The sequence below is a fragment of the Grammomys surdaster genome, unplaced genomic scaffold (assembly GCF_004785775.1).
Source record: "Grammomys surdaster isolate TR1022 unplaced genomic scaffold, NIH_TR_1.0 126121, whole genome shotgun sequence".
NCBI lineage: Eukaryota > Metazoa > Chordata > Mammalia > Rodentia > Muridae > Grammomys > Grammomys surdaster.
Genome location: NW_021620929.1, coordinates 4,889,602 through 4,914,711, shown reverse-complemented (window position 1 = coordinate 4,914,711; position 25,110 = coordinate 4,889,602). Strand labels below are relative to the sequence as shown.

The 25,110-nt window shown below is 45.6% G+C and overlaps 1 protein-coding gene across 1 annotated transcript in view; it reads right to left on the bottom strand.

Moving 5' to 3' along the window:
• The window catches only part of Slit3 (slit guidance ligand 3), a 595,378-nt gene that overhangs the window by 181,982 nt on the left and 388,286 nt on the right, over positions 1-25,110 (bottom strand). The window contains exon 5 of the mRNA XM_028756442.1: positions 16,467-16,538. Coding sequence (XP_028612275.1) covers positions 16,467-16,538 — 72 coding nt within the window. The remainder of the gene's footprint in view (positions 1-16,466; positions 16,539-25,110) is intronic.

Genomic DNA, 25,110 nt, shown 5'->3' with positions numbered 1-25,110 from the left:
TGAGAATACTACACTAAGTGTAAGAAGTGAGCTGGTCAAGACAATGAATGACTCTGTCTACGGAAGGCGTTCTCTAATGAATGCACGCAGCGGCAGGGTCCCTGCATGGGGGAGGGGTGGACCATGAGGTAGTTCAGAGAACATTCTTAGTTAGTGGTATCTTCAGGATAGTCCATTTGTGAAACGTCTTGAACAGCATGGGAAAAAAATTGGGTGCATTTTTTTTTTAAATCAAAAGTGGATTATGGCTCAACGAAGCTACTGTTCCCTCATGTCAGGATGTCCACATGTAAATGATTTTCAAATTTTTAAATGTACCTTTTATTTTATTTCATTTTCACCATGTGGGTGCTTGTATTTTGCTCACTTAAAAAAAAAAAACCAAACTCTTTACAATCTCCTGTTTCATGTTTGGAATGGCTTCATTCCCTTGTCACTTTCTCAATCCTAGTAAAAATAGGAGTCCTTCTGTCTTCTTACCCCAAGCGTAAAGCAAACAGTGATGGTGGAGTAGCCAAAAATGAGAAAGACAGAAGCCCAGTACAGCCTAAAACTTGATGTAATCCTCCTGCCTCAGTTTCCCATGCACTGAGATAATGGGTGCATGCTGCCATGCGTGACCATATCGAGACCTGTTGAAAGGCCCTTTGCCTCTGTGAGATATATGGTTTAATCTGGCCTCAGGCAGATGGCAGCAGCTCATAGCTCAACGGGATTATTTTCCCAAGGTGTGGCTATGTTCCAGCATCCACTGAACCCAAGACCTGACTCTATCCACAGCTGGTGGGTGTTCACAAGGAGGAACTCTGAACGGACTCCTGAGAAAACCAGAGGTCCTCCACCCTCCAGTGTTTGAGGGGAACAAAAACCTTTGAGTCACTGAAAGAAGGCCTTGTTCTCTGGCTGTGCTGTACACTCCTCCCTTCAGTCCGGGACCCATTGTCAGGAATGGGCCCTCCCCTCTGACAACACGCCCAGGCAGTAGCAAAATTAGAGTAACAAAAGCCTGGGTAATGAGCACACAGGAGTCAGTGTGAGCTACAGCCATCCTCCCCATCTCCCTTAGGCCTGGGCAGATGCCAGCAGTGCACAGTCAGCACATTCAGCATTTCCCTCTCTCTCTCTCTCTCTCTGTGTGTGTGTGTGTGTGTGTGTGTGTGTGTGTGTTTGTGTGTATAGGGGTCCTCTTGCTGCTGTCAAGGTTGCTTTGTTCTTGTTTTAATTCTGGGTTGATTTCCACCAGTGTTTTAAGAATTATTAATAATTTGTGAAACATCATTGTGGGTTGTATTTCCACTATGCTGCACGATCACCCAACCTTGCTGAGACTAAATTTCCCCATCTTCAAGAGAGAGGAGGAATCCTGTCCTACTGGGTTGTTACAGTACTTAGTCAAAGAACAAGAACCTGCATTTGAAATGCTGTGTCACTGCCTGACCACTGCCCAGACATTGATTTGGCTGCAGCCTTGAGTACTCAGGAAAAAGGAAGCAGCGCAATATCAAATGCCTGCCTAAGACCAGAGGGGAGAACAGCTCATAACCTCAGCTTCCCCTCCATTCCAGCCTCAGGGGCTGTACAGTCAGTAAGACAGTAGGTCCATATTCTAACACCACCAACCCAGTTCTCGGTAGAGGAAATTCAGGTCCATAGTCATGTGTGCTGAGAAGGACCAACAATAGTCCATATGAATTCCTCTCATGAGCATCTGCTTCTAAGTCAGGTCAAAGTGCAGACTCCTGGTCCTTGACCAGAGCTGTCACTTGTCCATCCATTCACAGACATCAGGAAATGCATTTCTAACAGGATCCAGAAGGTTCTGGATCAGGTGGGTTTCAACACACATTCCAAAAATTCTACACGTGGCCCAGAGTGTTGATACAGGGTTGCAATCCCAGAACTTGGGTCCTGGAAGCTGTGAAGGCTATGTCAGTTACAAAGCAAGTTTGAGGTCAGTCTGAGCTAACTGATACCTGTCTCCAAAACAAACAAGTACTAGAGAGCATTTCTAGAGCAGGCCAGGGGTAAAGGAAGGAGTGCAGGACTTCTGAGTTCTCAGCTCTCGTTTCCAGAGAAGAGGCAGTTGGTGATGGGACAAGAAGCTGAGGTGATGCAGGAGGCAAGGGCAGTCAATCAAGTGAGTTTGTTCGAAGCAACAACATCTAGAAACGAGTAATGAATGGAGAGTGAATGTGTTTTGCTCCTCTGGGATTTAAAGAGTCTGGGAAGCTTCAGTGACAACGACCACTGCTGTGTGACTCAGAAAAAAAGCAGGACAAAATCCCTTACTTCATCAGTGGGACAGGTCCAGATCCTAATGGCACAAAAGTTCAAGTCCAATAGTCACGTGTGCTGAGAACAATCAACAGTCCATACCTATGGGTCTCATCAGCATCTGCTTCTAAGTCAGCCCTTTCCCAGTCACCTCGGCTGCCGTTACCAGTATAAGTCTTTCCGGGCCTTTGGATATGTGTATTTTAATTGATTTATAGAATATGACATCATGATTTGCCAACAAATTAGCAAGGATCAGATTATCAACACTTGGGCTGACTGTAGGACAGACAGCTAAACACCTCTGGTTACCTCCTCCATCTGCAGAAGGTTGGTCCCCAAAGTAGGAGGTGAGTCCTAGTCAGAGCTGTGGCTGAATATGACCGTAAGAGATTTGATTTAGCCTACATGGTGTAGACACACAATATTCAGGGTCTTTCTCTCCCTCTCTCCTTCCCTCCTTTCTTTTCTTCCTCCCTCCCTCCTGTGCTGAAGATGATATATAGTCTTTCAAATGATACCCCTCGTCCTCACATTCAATATTTTAAAAGATTTTGTGTTTGGAGATGGTTTGGTTTAATATAGTCCTTGCCTAGGATTCACAAAGCCCTGTTTAATCTCCAGCATCACAAAAATAAACAATTAATTTAAAAGGATTTTTGCATTAGGTGCCACTATCCAAAACCAGATGATTAATATATAAATTAATTGTTTTACTTCTTTCAAGTAACAATGCAAACTGTTAAACACCAGACTCCAATGCGTCTGCTGTTACTAAATCGCCTGACTGGTCGGTCACACAGTGCCCATATCTCCAGTCAGCCCCAGTTATTCCTTAGACAGCACTCAAGCTGTATCTATATGACATGTGTCAACTCGAAGTATTTCAGTTTAAAATCCTTCACTGAAGGGTTTAACTTTGACACCTCACTTCAGAGGAAGAGCCCAAGACCAAACTCATAAGCCCAGAGGTCAACTGCTCACCTGTGGGGTGACGTGCTCTGTGTCAGGGGACAGAGATGACTTGGGAGCAGAGCGGAGTGCAGAGCATTCACACTCATTCACATCTCTTGGTGCCTCTGTCTGGGCTAAGGTCCTCCCTCCCACTTGTCACCTCATCCGATTGCAGTGACATCTGTGGCCTGGGTAAGGGCTAATCAGCTTTATTTCTTTAAGGAGATGAGGGTGAAGAGAGGAAAATCTGAGGGTCCAAAAAGCCAGCAGCAGGCCAGTGCAAAGGGGAAGGCCCAGTGCCCATATTAGAGGCTTCTGGTCTTGCTAGGGGGGAGGTGGGCTGGAAACTCTTCAAGTATGTCTATATGAACAGGTCTGCCTAGAAGTTTGTAGAGCAAGTGACAGAAGAGAGAACTTGCCACTCAGATCCGGTTTTTTGCTGACATCTAATGTTGTTAACACATTTGATTTTCCAAAGCAACAAGAAGTTCATGTCCTTAAGCAAAAGTCATTGGTATTAGTGTGTATGTGTGTGTGTGTGTGTGTGCGCGCGCGTGCGTATGCATTCATTAAATTCAGGGCCTTATGGGTGCCAAGATGTTGCTCTACCTCCGAGCTATATGCCCAGCCCTACTCATTTTGGAAACGCCACAAAAAAAGAAATACAATTTTGTTAGAAGTGGGTTTGTTACTCACTTTCTGAGTTGCTTGAGTTCATTAGTCAATGTAGCATAGTTACATACTCTGTGGTCTACATTTAAGCTCTGTGTTCAAATCCCAGCTCTGCCACTTCTAAGCTATGGGACTCTGGGCACATCGCTTTGTTTTCTGTGCCTTTCAGGTGTATCATTTGTCAGCTGGTAATGATCATGAGATTGTCACTAGGATTAAATGGGTGGAAGTTGACAAATCAGCTGAGCTCTGTAAGAACTCATGACTGACCAAGAGGACTGAAGAATTACGCTGCCTCTGTTGATTCTGTGTGGAGGGCAAACAGAGATATGAAATATTTGGGATTAAGTTATGATCTTTTATAGGAACCAAAAATACTTTAACCCCAAGCCTCCCAAAATACACTTTCTGTGAGCACAGAACGATTGCAGCTTCCATAACCGAATGCTACAGAGCATCTTAGACGTGTTGCTGAACCATCCGTACATGGCATACACCAAATCTTAGCCACTGGCACTTAATGGTTTGGCTAGGCTGCTTTCTTGGCAGAAGGACTCATCGTCTGCAATTAAAAGGAACAGAGGTTTGGGAACCTGTGCCTGAGGACTTGTTAAAGAGAGACTGTTAACAATTGTAAATACTCGCTGTGGATGGAAATGAACATGCCCACCACATTCACTTAGGGCTGTACACTTGCTCCAGACCCAAAGTTCTCCCCTCTGGCATGGCAGTGTCCTGCATATGGATGTGTCAGCCTCAGTTACAGGTCTGCTGTGAAGCATCAGCTCCTGGGTAGGGAAGGGAAGGAAGGTCACATGCATGCTGAGTAAAGGTCTGCACCAAGATCCCAGGTCCTAAAAGCTTAGTGCAGGGTGCTGCTCAGATAGCCTCTTTATTAACTCAGTAAGAACAGTTTGATCCCCAGCTGACCAAATGTTCTTCAGTGGATCTGTGAAGGACTCTCTTTCAAGGACCAACCATTTTCCCAAGATGCAGTGCAGTTTATCCAGGGCTAATGCTGGAAGAGAGGTGGGCCAGGAGAGAGGGCTGAACTTAGCAGTGTTTCACATCTCTAACCCATGTCCAAGATGGGTTAGAAGTCCTTGGTCCCCTACCAGAAAAAAGTCACCTGCTTATACATCCAACCTGTCTTTTCTTTCTTCCTTAACCCTGGAGTTGAGTGGCAACAAGCTCAGCAAGGTGACCAAAGACCTGGGACAATTCTGCTTCTGGCTGCCTGGCAATTGGTGCTTCTTGACTCTGTAGCTGGGTTTACTCAGTGACTAAATCTATCTTTTCCCCAATGAGAGGTGGTTTCAAAAAGCCATCAGACTTAGCCATCTGAACAAACCCAATTACCTATGACATCTCAAGTACATCCTGTCCCCATGCTCTTTGTTCAATAAAAATCTCATGTTGACCTCTAGTGTCTAATCAAGGTAATTTAAATCTTACCATCATTGAAAAGTGACTGACATGTGTGGATTTTTGTAGCATTGAAACCAAGCTTGCAATCTGTTGACCATATCTCAACAGTTTAACAGATAAGGAAAAGGAGGCAAGAGGTTCCATGACAAGGCAAGGAGAGCATTATAGCAGCATCTTTAGACAGCATGACTTTCTCAGAGTCCTGGAGGCCAGACTTCCTTTGTGGAGTTCAGTGGGCTAGTATCAAGGGGTGGGCAGGACCATGTTCCTTCTAAAACAGTCTTGGAAACAATCCTTGCAGAGAGGGGCCGTCTAAGATGTAGGCTGTCCCCATCCTTGGCATTTGGCTTTTTCTCTCTCTTCTGAGACATGGCTTTTCTTATTAAAAGATCCTTTCTGTTACTCTAAGCCCATATCAACACTTCAGGATGATATATACTCTCGATTCTTAATTTAATCACATTTTCAAAGTCTCTTTTACCCAGAGATGAGGATATGTGCTTGCGTATGTTTGTGCATGTGTGTGTGTGTGTGTGAGTGTGTGTCTCTGTGTGTGTCTATGTGAGTCTCTCTCTCTCTCTCTCTCTCTCTGAGTGTGTCTGTGTGAATGTGTGTGCCTGTGTGAGTCTCTGTGTGTATGTGTGTGCTTGCATGCTCACGCATGTGTGTGTGAGTGTGTAGGTCTGTATGCCTGTGTGTGTCTCTGTGTGTGTGTCTGTGCTTGCATGTTCGAGCATGTGTGTGTGTGTGTGTGTGTGTGTGTGTGAGTGTGTGAGTGTGTGAGTGTGAGTGTGCATGTTATTTACTCTGCTACAGGTTGCCACTGAACTTGGTACTCAGGACTCTTCTAGTACTTTCTGTGACTTTGCAGTGACAGGAAAAGGACTGAGTGGGTGGGAAAACAATCCTAGGTCTGGATAGACATGTGACCTGAAAGAAATGAGAGGGGGCAGGACGAGATTGATTTTAAAAGGTAGGACAGTCTTGAGGCCAGGGCTCTGTAGCTGTGACCCTCTATGGTATGGATTCATCTGGAAAGGGACTATTCAGTCGTTAGATATAATAATTTGAGCCAAATTAATTCTCTGGGAATGAGATAAAGGTAGAAAAACTGATTATTCTTCATAAGAGCACCAGGAATGTAAATTATTTCCAGTTACCATGCAGAAGCTGGTGGAGAGAAAGAAGTGTATAATATACTTAGGATCACATGGTGAAAGCCAGGGGTTGAATGTAAGCATGGCTCTCACCTGTCATCTGCCCATCTCAGTGGAAGCAGAGCATGTCATCCCTGCACTGGCAGGTTCTGCAGACCACAAGTCATCACTGAGAGACAGACTTTAATGCTTCTGACTTAAACTCAGGCTCCAGCTATACTAAGTACTCAAGTACTCGCCCTACTCCTGAGCAAACCTCCCAGCTCCTAAGATTCCTGTTTTAACAGTCTGAAAAATTGAATATGTATATACAGTATACACACACACACACACACACACACACACACACACACACGCTACTCTGAGGCACTGTGGAAATGTGAAGGGATTTGTGGGTATTTTGAAAGCACCTATTTTAGAGTTCTGGAATGGAAAAAGGGACAAGTGAGAGAAATGGAGACATTTCAGAACATCTAATGAACTCTTGCTTGATCCCATGATGGCTGCTACACATCTTTCCATCCCATCAGGATATACATCAACTGAACCTCACTCTAAACCAGTGATCTTAGTAACCAAGTCTGCAACCGCTCTGTGTGTATGTGAGCCTGTGAGGGTTGTGAGGTTCGGGAAATTCTTCATAGAGTCTGCTTAATCTTAACCTAGACTTAGGGACGCTCTCAATAATTACATATTCAATTAACTTATTAATTAATAAGCAACTATCCACTTGTCTGTTAATTAATAAATTCAATTAGTTAATTAATAAGACACTATGGGACTGCATTGGTGTTCTTGTCAGAAACCCTTGACACTGGTGGATGTCGCAGCTTACCTCAGGATCCATTGTTTCCTTTAGGACTTACTCCATCCACCCCACAAGATGGAGAGCTTTTCCCAGTTCTTCACTAACTGTCCACACCTATCCTGGAGCCTTTTCTAATCGTGCTAGGACCAGTTCTCTTGCTTGGACACAGCTCTTGAATCTCAGGGCCCACCCACATCCATCTCTGTCTAAAGGAAAACAAAGTTTTCATTTATCAGACAGTGTGGACAATTAGACAAGATGATACAAAGAGTTTGTGTAGACCACAGAGAATTATACAAAGGAACTGTGCGCTGCTTCCTGGTTTGACTCTTTCCTAGTTCTCTAAACATGTCTTCCACAGTAGAAGACTTAAGCTCATACTGGCTAATAAACAAGGGCAAAGTACACAGAGAGTAAACAGAACATCTAGAACTGGAAAAAAAATTTTCCCCAGTTTTTCTGTCTGCTCTAAAACTTGTATTGTTATGGGTACACTCAACTGACACCAGCAAAATTAAAGCTCTGAGCGTCAATGAGCACCAGACTAAGTATGAGGTCCACAGTAATATGCACCTCTCCTAAGACCTTTCATTTCTCATTCAAGCTAAAAATCTCCAGGCATGGGCTCCGTCCAACAGCAAAATTCTCTTAAGATCCCGGAGTCCAAGTCTAAGGGGCCTGCAGGCCTTGTGCTTCTTTGGCAAGGTTTCTGTGGATCCATCCTGGATCTTTGTTTAAAACCCCTTGCTTCCTGTGGGCTTTGTGCTTAAGGGGGTTAAATATCTGTGACAAGCTTTTTTTTTTTTTCCAAATTGGCCCACAAAAAATTGTCCTGGATAATAAATTTTAATGCTGGATCAAGAATAATGGTCTCTATTATCTTGAAAACCACAAAGGCTTCTCTGGGCTTAGTCTCAAAGCCTCGATTTCATTCTTTGCTTCTAAGACATAGTCAGGCTCTGCCAATAAGGGCTGTTCTGTATATGTCAGTGGCTCTGCTCATCCACTCACTCAGTAGGTAATTTATTGTGCACCTACTACGTGGCAAGCAGAGAACCACTTCTTAGAAGCCAGGCTTGATCTCCCCCTTTACCTACCATGCAGGCCACTTTAGAAGGACAGTCGTGCACCCTATCATTACTCAGAATGGGGTGCTGGAAGAAACACAAGGCCAGCAGAGGATGCCAACAAAAGGCTTAGAGCTGTGACTATGGCTTTCGTACACGTTCCAGGCAGAGTTTCGGGGCTTACCACCACTACTCTCCTGTGGAAAGTGCTGGACATATGCTTTGCAACTGACACAGTCTACTTTACCTATCTCTTCAAGTTTTTCCCCTGGCCAGTGCTTAAGGACCACTCACACTGCTCCCCACAGGGCAGGCACGGTAGGTGCTAGAGGGGCCACCTATCGCATTACCTGCTCTTCCTGCAGAGGTCTCCCTCTGTAGACAGAAACCTTGTTTCATTTCTAGGAGTGACTCTGAGCCTGGCAAGAGTAAGGACACAGTGACTGTGACAGGGGGATGGGAAATGGAAGACGGGAAGGAGGAAGCAAGAGGAGGGGAGGGCTGGTGGAAGGAAGGAGGGAAGAAAGAGAGGAAGGAGGGAGGGAGAGATGAAGGATAGATGGAAGGGATGAAGGAAGAATGCAAGGACAGACAGAAGGAAGGAAGAACAGAAGGAGGAAAGATAGGCAGGCAGGAAGGACAAAAGGACAGACAGAAAGACAGATGGAAGAAATGATAGAAGGAAGTAGGGACAGACAGAAGGAAGGAAGGATAGATGGAAGGAAGGAAAGACAAAAAGAAGGTCAGATGAAAGGAAGAAAGGAGGGAGGGAGAGAGAGGGGAGAGAGGGAAAAAGGTAGGGAGGAGGAAGAAAGGGAGGGAGAGAGAAAAGGAGGGAGAGGGGCAGGGAGGGAAGAAGGGAAAGAAGGCAGGCAGGCTCCTGCAGCAGAAGATCTGAAGCCTACACTCAGCCAGGAGCACACAACAGGAAAAGCTACAAGACTCACACATTGGGTCTTTGGGATGTACGGCCTTGGACTTCACAGAAAAATCTCAAATCCCTCTTCAGACACCCCCTTCCTCAGGAGGGACAGGGCCTGTTCCCATGGGGCATCCCTGGAGGTGACTCGCACAAGGCCTACCTCTGCTTCCACTTGATAAGCTGGTGACAAGCACTGAAGTCAACCCTGGCAGCCCTCATGGGTGTCAGCCCCCATGACTTCTGAATCACATCTCCAAACTAGCTACTCCAGCTTTATTCTCTTCTGGAAAAATCTGTCCTCCACACTGAGGCTGCAGCCCACATTCTGTGACCATCACTTTGGCACCTGGTGTTCAAGTCGCTCCCCCCAGCTTTCTGCTCTCTGACCTTACCCCTTTCTCTCCTCCCCTGCTGAGTGTGCTCCAGGCATGCAAGCCTTAACACTTCCACACACTGCTGTCTTCTTGGAGATCTTGCACACATTGTTCCTTCTGTTGGGAATATCCTGGTCATGAGTGAACTCCTACTCATCCTTCAAAACCTAACACAGGCCACTTCCTCAGTGAAGACAGAATCACTCTGATTTCCTGAGTCTCTCCTCATTCTTGCCCTTCTGCCCATTGAAACCTGTCATAGTTTTCTTTGTGTTGCTATGATAAAAAAAAAAAAAGTCTGACCAAAACTACCTTGAGGAGGAAAGGGTTTATTTGGCTTATAGAATACATCTTTGAAGGAAACCAAGGCAGGAACTGAGGAATGAACAGAGGCAGGAGCCATGAAGGAAAGCTGCTCACTGGCACGTTTCCAGGATAATATTCAGCTATCCTTTATATAGCTGAGATTCACCTGCCTAGGTATGACACTGCCCACAGTGGGCTGGGCTCTCTTATCAAGAAAATGCCCCACAGATGTGCCTATAGGACAATCCAAGGAAGGTGATTCCTCAGTTGAGGACTCCCTTTTCACAGATGTGTCAAGTTGACAATGGAAGCTAACTACGACAGAGCCTATGTCCTACACATGCCAGTCCATCAGTCCATCCTCCTTGAGCTGTGAACCCTTTCAGTATAAAGATGGTGTCATGCCTACTGTTTGTAACCTTAGTTTTGTAGGAAACATTGGAACTCTTGCACATGTATTCTGGTAACATCCACCAGCAGACTAATGGAGAATGAACTGTGTCTTTGATGGTTTTGATCAACCTTACCAACTCTGTCATGAACCACCTGAGCACTGTGAACCTCTCAGTGATAGATACGGCAGGATATGTGTATATACAGGTTAGTTCTGTGAGACATGCAGAACTGAGTTGACAAATGAGCCGGATCATTTCAGGGGCTGATAAATGCTCTGCAGAAACATAACTGGGCAATAGGATAAACATGGAGGGCAGTGGGGAGCTGCTTTAGATAGATCTGGGAAGACAGCTCTGGGCCGAGCCTGAGGGATCAGGAGTGGAAGTATAGCAGTCCCAGAGCACTGCATCCTGTGCAGTTGGAACAGTAAAGAGCAAAGGTCCCGAGACAAGAAGGTATTGTGGTGACCACAGGATGACAATGGACACACACACAGACACACAGACACACAGACACACACACACACAGACACACACACACACACACACACTGAGCTGAGCTGAACTGAGGGACACAGATCACATAGAGGGACTGGGGTGTGTGTTTATACATGGACTAAGCTGAGGGACACAGGTCACACAGAGCCTTGATTTGGAGGTGACCAGGAGTATAGCTGCCAGTCCAGGTACGGTGACAGAAGGATCTGCCATCACAGATGGCACCAAGGAATTGGGGCTAGTGTCCCTCCCAGCTCCTCCCTCACCCTCTCATGGGGCGGAGACAGCTCTCATTACTCTCTGGTGGAGGCTGGGCTACCGCACTGCCTAACTAGAGAACACAAAGACTGCCTGGCCGGCTTTGTTTTCAAACCGTCAATTCCAAATTCTGCTAGCTGGCAGAGACAGGGGCTATTGATTTTCCCTTCTGGAATGCGTGTCCTACAGAGTCCTCGCAAATAGAAACTGAAAAACAGAGGAAAACATGACTGCTGAGAAAGACAGGGCCAGGGGACGTTTCTTTTTAAAACAATTTGTGCAGGTGGTGGGGGGCTGGGTCTTCTCACCTACTACTGGATTCTGGCTTGTTTTCTCTGCCTCTAATTCTTTGCTCTCAGCCTTAGCTGTGCGTCTTTCCAGTTTCTCTTGCTTTCTTGCTGTACCATTATTTAGTCCCTAGAGCAGTGCTTGCATACAGCAGGCACTTACTACTGGCCCAGTGAATGGCAGCACATAGGTGGGCTTCTCTGCCGGCTGGCTTTCCTCCAGATCAGTTTGTTTGAGCAACTGTCAGCTTTCCTTTTGACTTAGCACCCTTGTCCTTCCAGACAGGCTGCAGAGAGTGGGACTCATTCTCTGTGTTCAGCTCACAGTACTTGCTTGGGGTAGAGTTCCCAACTAATGACTGTCTTTTCTAGAAGCCAGGAAGTAATTAGGGGTTACCCTCTGCTGCCTGGGGAGGGGCATGGTACCAAGTTCCTCAGTGAGAGAGTGGGATGCCAGAACCTTCCTAGTCTGGTGCTGCTCAGACACTGCTGCCTCTGATTTGTAACTGATCAAAGTCATGTGGTTTCCTCCTCGTGGGGGTGGGGGCACTCTGGCGTAGGGTATTTGGTTATTCTGCATTCTTCCTGTTTCTGGGATGGCTGCAAGGGCCGGGAAACAAGGGTAGAACCCCCATATCTGTCAGGAGTTCAAGTATAGCTAGCCAGAGTACTAACTGTGGTCTGGGTGGAAAGTCTCACTCTAATTTTGTCTGCCAACTGTTACTAAATCACACACACACACACACACACACACACACACACACACACACTGATGAGAAGTTCATTTTGTCATCTGGTAAATGTGAGCACTGCAAGTTCTCCTTTTGAAAAGCACACCAGGGTAAGCAAAGAGAGTTCATGCCAGTGTTACAGAGCTTCTGTTTAAACATCCCAGCTAGTCTTTGCTTTTTCTCCTCGTAATGCAGCACAGAGCATTGGGGACAGGTCCAATCCATTGGCATCTCACATACTGTTTGGTTTGAAGCGTATACTGCGGTCCAGTAGCTCATCTTTGGGTCATGTCTTACACAGGCAATAGGTCAACAGCAGTGTATTTCTAAGCCACACAGTGTGGTAGAGAGGGTCTGGGGCTTGTTCCTCAGTGACTCTGAAACATGGCTCCAAACGGGTGATCTAGTTCCAGCAGGAGCACGTCTTCAATGGGTCTTCTGAAAACTTTATCTCTGAGAAGTACCTCTTATTGTCCATAGGCTGATGCCCCCTCCTGCCACCTCCTCTCTTTGAGAATAATGGGAACAGAACCTAGGCCTTGCACATGCTAGTCATGTGATCTACCATGGAGGTGCACTCTCAGTCTCCAGAAGCACATCTTAGATGTGCAACTTCATTATCACCTTTGCCCAGATGCCAGCTCTCTGTGAATTCACTGTTAGCTCCAGTCCTGCATCTTCCATTACCCATGTGGTGGTTTTCTCTTGTGATTATAGGATCCTTTGATCCACCTCCCTCATTAAAACCAAGAAAGTCCAGAGAAGTAGTGTGGCTTTGCCAAATGCCCTCAATCAGAAAGACAGGGTGTCAGATTTGTCTATTTTCCAGCACACAGATGACATTCTGTTCACACTGTCCACGGAAGGCAGAACATCTCTGTACACTCAACACAATGTCAAACCAAGTCCTCCAAGTCTGGCTCTGCCTCCTGAGTTTTTCGTCTCTATGAAATAGAAGCTCTGAGAAGGCAGAGCTCACAGGTCCATACACGACTCTCTAACTCTCTGCTGCTTCTGTCCAGAATAGCATTCATGAGGAGCTCAAGTTTTATCTTGATGTATGCATGGATGACTATGGGAACTAGCCATCGCTGTGTTGTCTGAGCCTGGACCTCCTCAACCGTTGACACTTCTTTCCCCAGGTTCTAAGGAATCTCCAAACACTATGTACTATTGATGTGGTTCCTACTCGATCCTCCTTTAGGTTCTACATCTCTTTACTTATCTCCCAAGGTCCAGCCCTTATGTCCTTGGGCCATCAAGAACTTCATCTCTTAGCCCTCCCCGACCACCAGCCTTCCCTTCTTCCATAGCTTCCTGACCATACTCTTCTCTCAGGATAAAAGCCTCATGAGATGTCTCTGTATCTGCCCTGGACACAGTTTTGTCCTTACACTTTGTTTACCCCATCTGGCTTGTTTACCCTGTGAATTCTAAGCACCCAAACAAATGCAGCCGGTACCACCAAGACAACCACAAAGGAATGCAGCAGCAACAGCAGGTAGCGTGTTGGAAACTCCGGCATGTGTCAGGCACTGCGCAGAGTTATTCATACGCATTATTTTATTAACCTTCACAAAACCCCTAGGAGGTAAGACCAATTATTAGCCTCATGTTACAGTGGTAGAAACCGACGCTCAAAAGTGTCAAGGCATTTACCAAAGGTCACAGACTCAGTACCAAAACAGATGGAATTCATACATAATTCTATCAGACAGTCAAGCCGTGCTCCTAACCTCTAGGCTGCCTTGCCTAAAGCGATTTCCCTCCTCCTCTGACTGCCGCCAACTCCACCCAGCTCATGCCTAAGTTTTCATGTTACCAGTATTTTACTAGCATCCTCTTCAGTGCACATGTTCCTTGTCCCCGGTCACACAGTAAGCCACGGGAGAAGAGGAATTACGTCTCTGGGCCCTTACAGATTCTACCTCCTGAGTACAATGAATGCTAACTGAACTGATGAAGAGAGAAACATCCTCCATCCTCCCCTTAGTTTTCTCTTCTTTCTTTTTATAAACTCATCCTTTAGGAGATGCGTTTTTCCCCCTCTCTTCTTCCCAGGACCACAGGGAGTTAAGGGATAAAATCCAAAGAGAGGAAAATCCTATGTTGGGTTCCTGAGTCTTATAACCAGGAAGATCATCCCTAACCCAAACCTTCTTGCATTTCCTCAGGACACCATGAATGAGGATTCCAGACCAGCCAATGGTTTTATGTACAAAATTAAAAACAAAACCAAAAGAAACCCCCACCTACTGTATGGAAATGACCTCCCAGCAGTGGATGTGGAGTGTGTATGAAACACAGATGAGTTTTGTGTTTAGATTTGGATCCTGCTTCTACAATGTGTCTTATATAAACATTTAAAAACCCACAGAACCTGAAACTCCAAACACTTCTGGTCCCGAGCCTTTCAGATAAAGAATGCCGGTTCTTCTGTATTTGCATACACTCTGTCAAGGCGACAGGCCTGACAGCATTTGTTGGACGACTTGGGAATCCTGAAGCTTTCACACACACTCCCCCACACCCCCGAGGCCTTTGCATGGCTGCAGATATTCCACAGGGAAGATAAAGTTCCCCAAACCCTAGTTGTCACTAGGAACCACTGTGGGACTGAATGACTTTCCTGAGAATAATAAATGCAGTTGACAATTACACAGCCCGGTTTATACATGACTAAAGTGTGTCTGTTAACTCATCCATGTAAAATTAACCACCATGGGACCACACAGATCATTCTGTATATGGAGAAATGTTAACTTGGGGCTCAGTTGTCAGGAAGCTGTTGGACACTGGGTTAGTCATTGTCTTTCTCTAGACCTCTGTTTGTCCTGATATTCTGGAATATTAATTAAGACAATGTGATATTCTGAGCTTGTGGCAGTCCTAAGATTTTAGAATCCAAGAAACAAAATACTGGGATGCTGGAGAAGGTGCCACACCTGGGTGAGAAGCAGGGCTTTGCTCATGCGCTCTGCTACTTTTTTCCAACCCCAAAGCTCTGCCTTATTTAAGGCCTACACACATCTACAGAGGCACTCATGCACTCCGGCTGTACCTGTGCCACCTTTCCTGTTCCCAGAGGAAGCTGTGGGCAGCCCACCCTTGTCCTGGAGGCCTTGCAAAGTCATCTCTACATCCCAGTCCCTCACCTTTCAAAGATGCCTATACCGTCTGTGGGCTTTGCCTGCTAAATACCAAAGGTTTCACAAGGCACCAGCCTTCAATCCCCCCCCCCCCACCGTGGGAGGTGGGAGAGGCGGATGGCCTGCATCTGGAAGGCATCACCAGTAAACTACGCCCCCTATCATTTGTTACAGGGGGAAGTGACAGTTTGTATGTTTTTGTTTTGTTTGTTTCTTTTCCTTTTTGTCTCTTATAAGACTGCTTCAATTGAATTTGAGCTAATGAGGGAGGCTGGTGGGCAGACATGCTTGCTCAGCCAAACCAGATGCTATTTCTGTGCCCTTCTCCAAAACATGCTCTGACACCATGGTACGGCTATGTGGACAGAGACTCGGAAAGCACACACCTTCTAAAGGCAAGGCCCAGGAACGGTGGAGCTCACACAGGAAAACAATCACAGTGATTAGGCCAGTTCAAATACGGAGTGTTAGGTCAAGTCTGCCCCTGGTGACAGTGTGTGTGGATGGGCCCATGCTGTAACTGCAGAGCTGTTTTCATTTGCAAAGGAAACTGAAGTCTGAAGGCTCAGATCTACGGGACCACAGTTACACAGAATGCTACTACTGGGGAACTAACAGGGACCTATCTATGATTTCTTGACATTCCCTGCCAATCAATAATGGTTTTAAAGTAAAATGTGAAGAACAAACAAATGAAAGTCAAGTGCAGTAGGAATGGACTTGAGCACATGTCCCCAAGGTCCTGGCACACAAGTTCTAATGCTGTTTCATACGTGGCTGGTGACGAGCCCGTTTATGACAGTGAGGTCATCACCATCACTATCATCACTGTCACACCACAAACACCATCTTTAGGGCTTGAATTCATGAAATACTATGAAAGAGACTTTTTCTTTTTTCCCTCCCTCCCTCTCTCCCTCCCTCTTTTCCTCCCTCTCATTCTCTCAATTGCCTAGAATACCTGTACCAGATTACTACTCCCATGCTACACAAGACCCTTGGAGAAGCTAGCTGGCACCACAGCCATGCAGTCTGGGTGTGGCCAAGCCCTGACCTAAGAAGAACAGGGCTTTGTGAAGCTCTCCCTCTTCCAAGCCACCAGGAACGCCCTCCTGTCTCTCACTCCCTTCCAGACAGCCCAAGTGAGTTCAGTCTGTGCCAAAACACCAAAACCAGCACTACTTACAGGTTCTTCACGCCTGTGACACCTCTGAACGCCTTCCTCGGGATGCCCTGGATCTGGTTTTCGCTCAGATCTCTAAACAAGAAGAGAAGAGGCAAAGCAGTTAGAGACCCAGAGCACACTCTCTGCACCTCATTATGATAACAAAACCCTTGGAGGCTGGCCTGCAAAGCCCACCAGAAGGGCTTGAGGGGCTGTTTAGTCTCAGGGCCCTGGCTGTTACAAGCCTGCACATTGTTCTGCAAGTGAGGACTTCTGCAGAAATGGTTATCAAGTGCTGGGATGGGGGTGGGGGTGGGAACAGCTTGCTTCAGGGCCGGCTCTGTGGGTGGTCTCACACCTCCAGGCCAGGAGCCAGGACTCTCCTCCTTATCTGTTACACACACTGCACCTTATTCAGTTTTGACACCTCCTGGACAAGATTCTTACTCCCCTCCCCTCAAGACATCCCTCCCAAACTAACCTCCCTTTTCTTGGGCAGGTCTTTGAAGTTCAAGTTCTCTGCTCTTGGCATTTGGGGTTGGAACTGAGCCTGATCACTGGGTTTTCTGATAGGGACAGAGGGCCTCTTATGCATTTCTGCACCCCCCCATTTAAAACCGGGGGGTCCCACCCCTCATTCTACATGGAGGGATGTCAACACACTGGCTGCATCGAAGCGGGTATTAGGGGTACCCTGTGTGGCTGGCTCCAACCCAAATATTCTCCAAGGATTTAAGTACTCTCTAGAGTTCCGATTTCCTTCTCTAGGAAACCACACAGGCCATTTTTGGTTTGTTTTGTTCTCTGGTTTCCTTTTTCTTTTTACTAGACCAAACACGTGCATTTGTTTTCATTCAGACCTCAAGCCTGCTTGGATCTCAGTAAGTAATCAATCCGTAAAGACCCATCAGGGCCCCAGGCACACGAGGCAGCTCTGCCAAATGCTGCAAGCAGCAGGGCGATTTCTGTACAGCCATGTGCTGCAGGATCATCTTCAAAAAGGATGGTGGGAAGAAGATGCATGTGTGAGGATGAGGTTGCCTGACTGCTAGGCTTCTAAGTTTTCTTCCGATATCAAAGGTGCATATATACACATACTCGTATACACAAATATATACACCGGGTATTTTGAAAAGAAAACCCCTCAAATAATGAAGGGAGAACATCCAACCATAGACATAACCACTGCTAACAATTATACACAGTGTATATAAATTTCAACGACAGGACCTCTTAACATACGGTCTACTCTAAACCATTTTTTTTCACACTATATTGAGAACATCTGCCCACATCTCTGCCAAACACATCAATGCCAACATTTTGAATGGCTGCACCATATCTAGCTGTATGGTACCTTCTATGGCTGTGTATTGTTTAGTGGGTGTTGGCTCAACTTCCATCAGGTAAGGAGACACCAGAATTAGATGAGCTGGGTGGTTCAGCAGGTAAGGAGCTTGCTTGCTGACCAGACCTGACAACCTGAATTTCATCTCTGGAACCCACATGGTAGAAGTAAACAGATTCCTACAAGTTGTCCTCTTACCTTTACATATGTGCCTCAGCTTGTGTGTGCACATGCATACACCTGCGTGTGCACACACAAAACGTAAGAAACATTCTTTTTAAACAGAAACAGCAGGACACATTTCCCTGTCTATATCCTTGGGGTACTTCCCAGGCATTCCTTTTGCACAAGTTTCTACAGTGAGAACTTGCTGGTCACAGATTAAACCCGTGAGTTCTCCTACAGATAGATTTGTGACGGATGCTCACATGCTGGTTTTTGAGGGCACCTCCTCAAAAGCTACAGAGAACTTCAAACACACATGGAAGAAGAGGGCAAGCAGCCATGTACCGCTGAGCCAGCGGTCTACAGGGACACTTTGCAAAATAGGAGGAGGGGGAACCAGAAAGCAGAAGAGAGACATCATTCTTTTTTTTTTCTTTATCTGTCACTCTCTGATAAGCAAACACATGCTCTAAACAGCTGGGTGAACCTTGTGACAGTTGGGCTAGCCTCAGGCTACTTTGAGGCTCCAAACCAATACTTGCTATTTGGATAGGGTGTACCTATGAGTCCTAAACACTTCTGGGGCTTCCTAGCGGAGTGCTCCCCCATCTCAAATTCAGCTTCCCTTTTCTACAGGGGATGTAAGTAAATTCTGGTGCATAATGAGCTGTTGCAGGCTCCCCCAGCCAGGCCTGATTCAATGAGCGGGGCTCCAGCCTGGAGTCGGGGCACTGAACAAAAGCCCATGATGACAGCAGAGGTCAAGCAGTGTCACCTAGGCCACTCGGCTATTCTCCATCAGTCTCCACAGAGGGGGCCCAGGTCCTGTCATCCGACTAATGCAATTTCCACCAGGCATCTGGGCGGCACTGGAGGATCCTGCAGCCACAATGGGCCCAGTCTTTCCTGTCAAAGCCAGTCTCCAGACCACAAGTGTCTGTCCAGTACTTTCTCAGCCTTTGCTGTTATCTCTAGCTGTTAGGGAGATGGGACCTGGCCACATGTCTGATAAATGGCCGATGAGGAAAAAATAAATCAGGGGAAGGGAGGAAGAAATCAAATAGGAAGAAGGTTTAGAACTGACAGCTTTAACCACTGCTGGAAGCTGTAAGAAGGTGGCATCTATTTCTGAAAGGGCAGTAGCCCATTTTGAACAGGATTCCTACCATACATACAGGGGAAGCACAGTAGCCAGCATAGTAGAGACACTATAGAAGTTGTGCCTTACAGTGTGGGATAAAGATAGACTCATGGTACTTAAACAAAAAGAGACAGTGTGGTGAAGGGAGGCGGTTCTCATAGGCAGTCCATGGGCACAAAACCCTGTTTGGGTGAAACAGCTGCTTTGGTTTTACTGGCTACCACATCCTTTCTGTAAATGTACCCAGCTCTGTTTCTACCTTAAAGAACCCACTACAAGGCAGAGCTTTCGTTCCTGGCTCACTGTCACTGCATCCCCACCCCCACAAACCCCATCCCAATTCAGTAAAATAGTAGATGGTAGGGAATTTATCCATTCCCCGTGACAATCTGCTTGTAAATTTTATTAATTTTATTTTCTATTGAGCCTCTCTTCTCCAGCTAACAATACCGCAGCCATGCATCTACAGGATTGTATATTGATTTCATAAATACCTCCAGTGGGCTGACAAACGGACAGATTTAATGGTGTTACTGATGGGGTGTGGAGGAGGGGTCAGGGCTGGGTGCTTCTTTTTTTTTCGGTAACCATCCCTTTACAATTATCTCAGGGCCTTTGTGAGGCTTCCTAATAGTGTGTTTATCTCGGCATGATGTCTGAGCATGGAGCTATTGTTATGTCCGATCCTTGCGACAGACAAGAGCAACCATTTTGGCTAACAATGAAATAAAAACAACAAATTCTATCCATGATGTCCAAGAGCCTAGTTCTGGTCAATTGCTTGCTTGGATTTTAGGATCTAATCCTTCATAAGAGAGAGATACACTCAGAAATGACCAGAAAGGCATTTTTTGAAAACCTTAAACAGAAGGGAGGAACAAGTTCAAGAAAGGCTGGGATGTGCAAAGTGCCCTGGGTTTTTTTGGAGAGGGTGCCAGGAAGAAAAATGGCAGGTCGGGAAGGCATTCTTGGTTGGGAAGTGGGCTACGGGATCAGGATCAGGATGCCTTTTTAAATAATTAGGCCTCTGAAAGCTAAGGAGAAGTGCATTAGCTAAAGTGCATTTCCCAGCTTCCGGAAAATGATTAACCATCCGATTATTCCATCCCAAAACACAGGACCAAAGAGGACTTATTAAGGAGACACTAAGTCAAATAGGAGTTGGCAAGAAGGGACATATCCTGCATCCAGCCAGCCCTCTCCCAGCCTTTTTAATTTACTAAAATGCTTTGGACACAGATTAACTTTCTTGGCAAATTTATTATTGTTTCATCTACCTTGAAACAGAAACCGCGGACACTTTGATAAATGGATTGAAAGGTTGTCTAGTTCCAGAGGAGCTTTTGAAATGCTTCTTGGGCTCTCCCCGCAATGTCAGGCATGCTTTGTTCTCAGGGCAAAGTGAATGACAGTCCTTGTTCCCACCCCTATCCCTGCAGAGTGAAGTACTCCTGTGGGTACTTGTGTTTTGGGTACATTTATTCTAACCTGTCTGTGTTAAATGGCAGTTTATGTGTGGGGATGGGGATGGGGGGGAGGAGAATATGCTCCAAGGTTTCAAACACAAATGATTATAAACTTATAAACTGGGTGGAAACTTCCAGAAACATTGTGAATGCTTGTTCCGGAAGTTTGTGGCATGACATCTACATTGCATGATCATTCAAGTTGCTTCAATACTCTGGTTTAGTTCCCTCGTTTTCAAACGTGATTACTGGTTCACCAGCTTCCCCAGTAGTGGGAACAAACCGTGGACACACCCAAAGTGTTTTGTACCCCTGCAGCACAGAGAACATTCTGCAAACTGTGCTTTTACTTCTTGAGTTTCTCCCTCGTTTAGGTTTGGACTTATGTAGCTAAAAATGTCCCCAGTTGTTACCTGCAGTACACATACTTAAGACTGAGCACGGAATAAAACACACTAGTGTTATCAGTAGTCCCTCCATAAAATCTGAGGCAGAAGCTTCCCTCGTCTAGCATCTATACAGGACTCCTTATATTTGAGTCTGGATCATTTCGTGATGGTTGAAACAATAGAGATTGATTCAAGTTAAAGGTTGAGACTGGCCAGGGAAACCGGTTAGTGCTTCGCTCCACACATGAGAGAAATTTCCTCCTGCAGCAAACAGGAACAAATACAGACAGATAAACAGCCAGAAAACACCCAGAAAGTGAGAGACACTGGAACACTCAGCCCTAAATGGGATGTTGCCATTAAATCCCTCCCATCAGGACTCAGGGACCTCTGCTGAAGAGGAGGTGGAAAGACGGAGTCAGAGGGGACAGAGGACACACAGGGAAGCAAGGCCTGCTAAACAGTGTAAACTCAGACGGTGGCATCATGCACTGGCCCTCCATGGGTCTATATCATGGGGTCCTAGGACTAAAAGGAGAAGTGGATATATGCCCCATCCCTAACCCAGAAGCTATCTCCAGTTGATAACCACTTACAAATAAAAAGTTTTCTTCAAGGGAGTCTCACTGAGGAAACAAAGCACTCTTTAGGGCAGGCTACATGCAGTAGATGGCCGAACTCAACAGCATCTTTGGATTTGTCTTATAAGGTTGAATCAGAGCATTTAAAAAAAATCTTACAGATCCTTTGCATATATATTATGACTTCTGGGTTTGTGTTTTTATGGGATTCCTGTGTGTGCAAACATGTGTGCCTCTGTCTATGTGTCTCTTGTGCATTTTTTTTGCTCTTCTGTTTGTTTTTTTTGTTCTGATTTGTTTGTTTTGTTTTATATTATTTATTTTATTATTATTCCTTAGATTCCTGTTTGCTTTGTTAAGGAGAGACTGTGTGTGTGTGTGTGTGTGTGTGTGTGTGTGTGTGTGTTGGGGGGAGGGGATGGTCCACAATCACTTTTGGGATGAGGAACTGGGAGGAATAGGGGGAGAGGAAACCATAATCAGAATATAGTACATGAAAAATCTATTGTTCAATACAAGAAAAAGGAAAGAAAGAAAGAGACAGAGGAAAGAAAAGGTTGAATTGGCTGAGAAATCCGGACTTGGAGGTTAAACAGCAAATTAACACTGTTCTCCAGGACTCTAATATAGGAGAGACCAAGCAGTAAGGCAGGGTTGGCATGAAGAAGGAAATGAAGGAAAACTTACTAAGGTCTCAGCCTTGGGTCTTGGAGAGAGAAAGAACCTGAGAGTGAAAAAGCAAGCAAGCGGGTGCATTGCTTCAAGCAAGGGGGCTGGCCTCTGCAGCCCTGCTCCAGACAATCCTTGGTTAGGGACCACCCAAGAGAATTCAAACTCCCAGGCACTGCCTGCCCTCCTTTATGTAAGGGTGAATGATACTGGCAGCCTAGGACAAATTGCTGAAGAGTTCCTAGCTCTGAGACTTATCAGTGAAGTCAAATGCTGCTGGGAATAGAAGCCAGTACCAGAGGAGACAACCTAGGCCCTAGCCGGCTGGACCCACTGATAAGACAGCTTCAAAGACAATTCTCAATCAGGAAGTTGGTAGCAGATTGAAATATCACTCCCCAAACAGGAATTAAGAGCCCACACAGGAAGTAGTCAATGAGGTTTAAATTCCTTCGTCCAATGCCTCAATCCCTTTGCACATTCAATGATGTGTTTTCAGACTGCAGTGTTAAAAAAAAAAAAAATCCATCAGCTCTCGATTAGCCAAACTGAAGCAGAGCACGATATAAAAAGCGTTTATATTTGGACCTATTATTGAATTTGGGATCAGGGTGTTGGATTACTGTTCTGACTCTGTCTGGCCTGAATATATGTTAAAATTACTTTCACATTCTCTGCCTAGTAGGTGGGAATTTTCCCATTGGTGCGATGAACATATCAATCAAAACTCGTTTAGGGATTTAAAGATTTCTGACAAACCAGCCACAAATCTTACCATTCTTCTTTTCTCAACAACACTTCTCTATAAAACTAATCCTTCAGCATCCCCTCCCAAACCCCCAACTCTGAACGAATGTATAGTGTTCTGGGGACCCATCACTTTGCTCTAAGAATCAGAGGGAAAACATGGTTTTTTCATACTTGATGCTATGTGGCAGGAGGGACAGACTTGGAGGCAAAATGATTCCCTGGGGATTTTACTGTGTGGACTTCAGGGAAGATTTATCTTAATAGGTAAATCTCTTCTGCAGGCAATTTATCTTAATAAGCAAGATTATATATTTGCAGTTGGGTCACTGTCAAAATCAAATGAGCACCGAGCGTATTCCTCAGCTAAGAAGCCGGGCTCCCTCTGGCTGGGTATGTCTAGTCAGTGGTCTCCATTGTCAAAGGGAGATGGCAATAGAGTAATGGAATCATTCCCCGAAGAACTGCAGCCTATCTCAGGGACACAGAGAATGTGTGTGTGTGTGTGTGTGTGTGTGTGTGTGTGTGTGTGTGTGTGTTGGGGGAGGGGGATGACCCACAATCACTTCCCAGCCTTCCAGCTGTGTTTCTGGCTTTTACTGGAGGAGTCCACATTACCAACTACCTTGATATTAAAAAGTGAATGCAAGGTACCAACAAGGCTGCTTGTATTGTGTCTTTCCTTACACACTTACCAAAAACTTCCGTCATCATTTGGGTATTTAAGATCAGTGGATTGAGTGTCAGGTTACATTATGCTTCCCTGAGAAAAGATGAGTTGAGTACCTACTGTGTGTTACGTCCCATTGAGTGTTAGAACACAGAAGCAAACAGGACTTACCACTGGTCCTTCTAGAACTTACACTCTTGACTGACATACACACAAAGAAACAGGCACCTTGACACTGACAAGTAGAAAATACATCCCATACACCCCTAGAAGCGAGGCCAATGTTTGTAATGCTTCTTGTTTTCCAACAAGAAGAAAGCCCATCTCTAAGCACACATTGCTTTTACGGCTTTGTCTTTTGCTCAGGATCCAAAATTCATTTGAGTTTTTAGAGCTTGAGAGAAAGATGCTAGCTTGAATCCCCATAACTTTTGGGCATGCAGTCTGGCTCCATCAGGAACTAAAGCTTTGCCTTTCAGAATGATGGGGTGAAAAATCCTGGCAGGATGAAGCTATGGCCGAGAGAGAGAGAGAGAAGGGCCCAGGTCAGCCATTGTCAGACAGCTGGTCAGAATTTGTAGGTGGTGCTACAAAAAAACCACCTACAAATTATCTTGTTAAGTGTTTTAAAGTCAGGAATGAGAATGATATCATGAATGATTCCCTTCTCTTCACCTTGGTCTTTAAGAGAGACATATTGGGACCATTGAGGATCTAGTGATTGTGTTTCGCTTCAATATACTCCAGAAGACGGGAACTGGATGGAGATACTGATAAAACACAAGCTGGCCAGGAGTTACTGGGGCTGAGTGATCAGAGGAAAGATTCACCTATTGCTTATACTTTACTTTGAAATATGTGAGAATTACTTATAAAGAGTTAATGTAGGTTCCTGGGACCTACCCCAGATAGATTCACCAGACACCTGATGAGTCCTGCAGTTGAACTTGTGAACAAGTAATAATCACGTGCACAATCCGACTGCCGAGTCAGGTACTAAGTTCATATCCCAATTTTGCTGATAAAAGGACTGTATCTCTTTAAGGATCTGTTCAACCCTCTCATCTAACCTGCACTTATAAATTAGGTTAGGTATCACAGAAAATGGAAAGCAAATGCTTTCTAAATCCTAGTCTTTTCACTTGGTTAGTATGAAGCTAACTTGCCATACCCTACTGTCTTAAAATCTAAGTCTGTCTATGGGGAAAAACTTGGGCTCTAGATGCAAAGGTGCTTGGATACGAAAATGTTCTAGAAAGCTGCTGGTGATGTGCAAAATGCCTGTGGTGTGAATGGAGTGCCAGAGTAGCCTGAGGTGGAGAGACAGAGACAGAGACAGCGAGAGAGGAGGCGGAGGGAGGGATGGAAGGGGAGGGGGAGAGGGAGGGGAAGGAGAAGGGGGAGGGGGAGAGGAAGGGGGAGGGGGAGAGGAAGGGGAAGGGGGAGGGGAGGGTATGGCAGATAAGCAGCAGACAAACCAAGAGAAAGA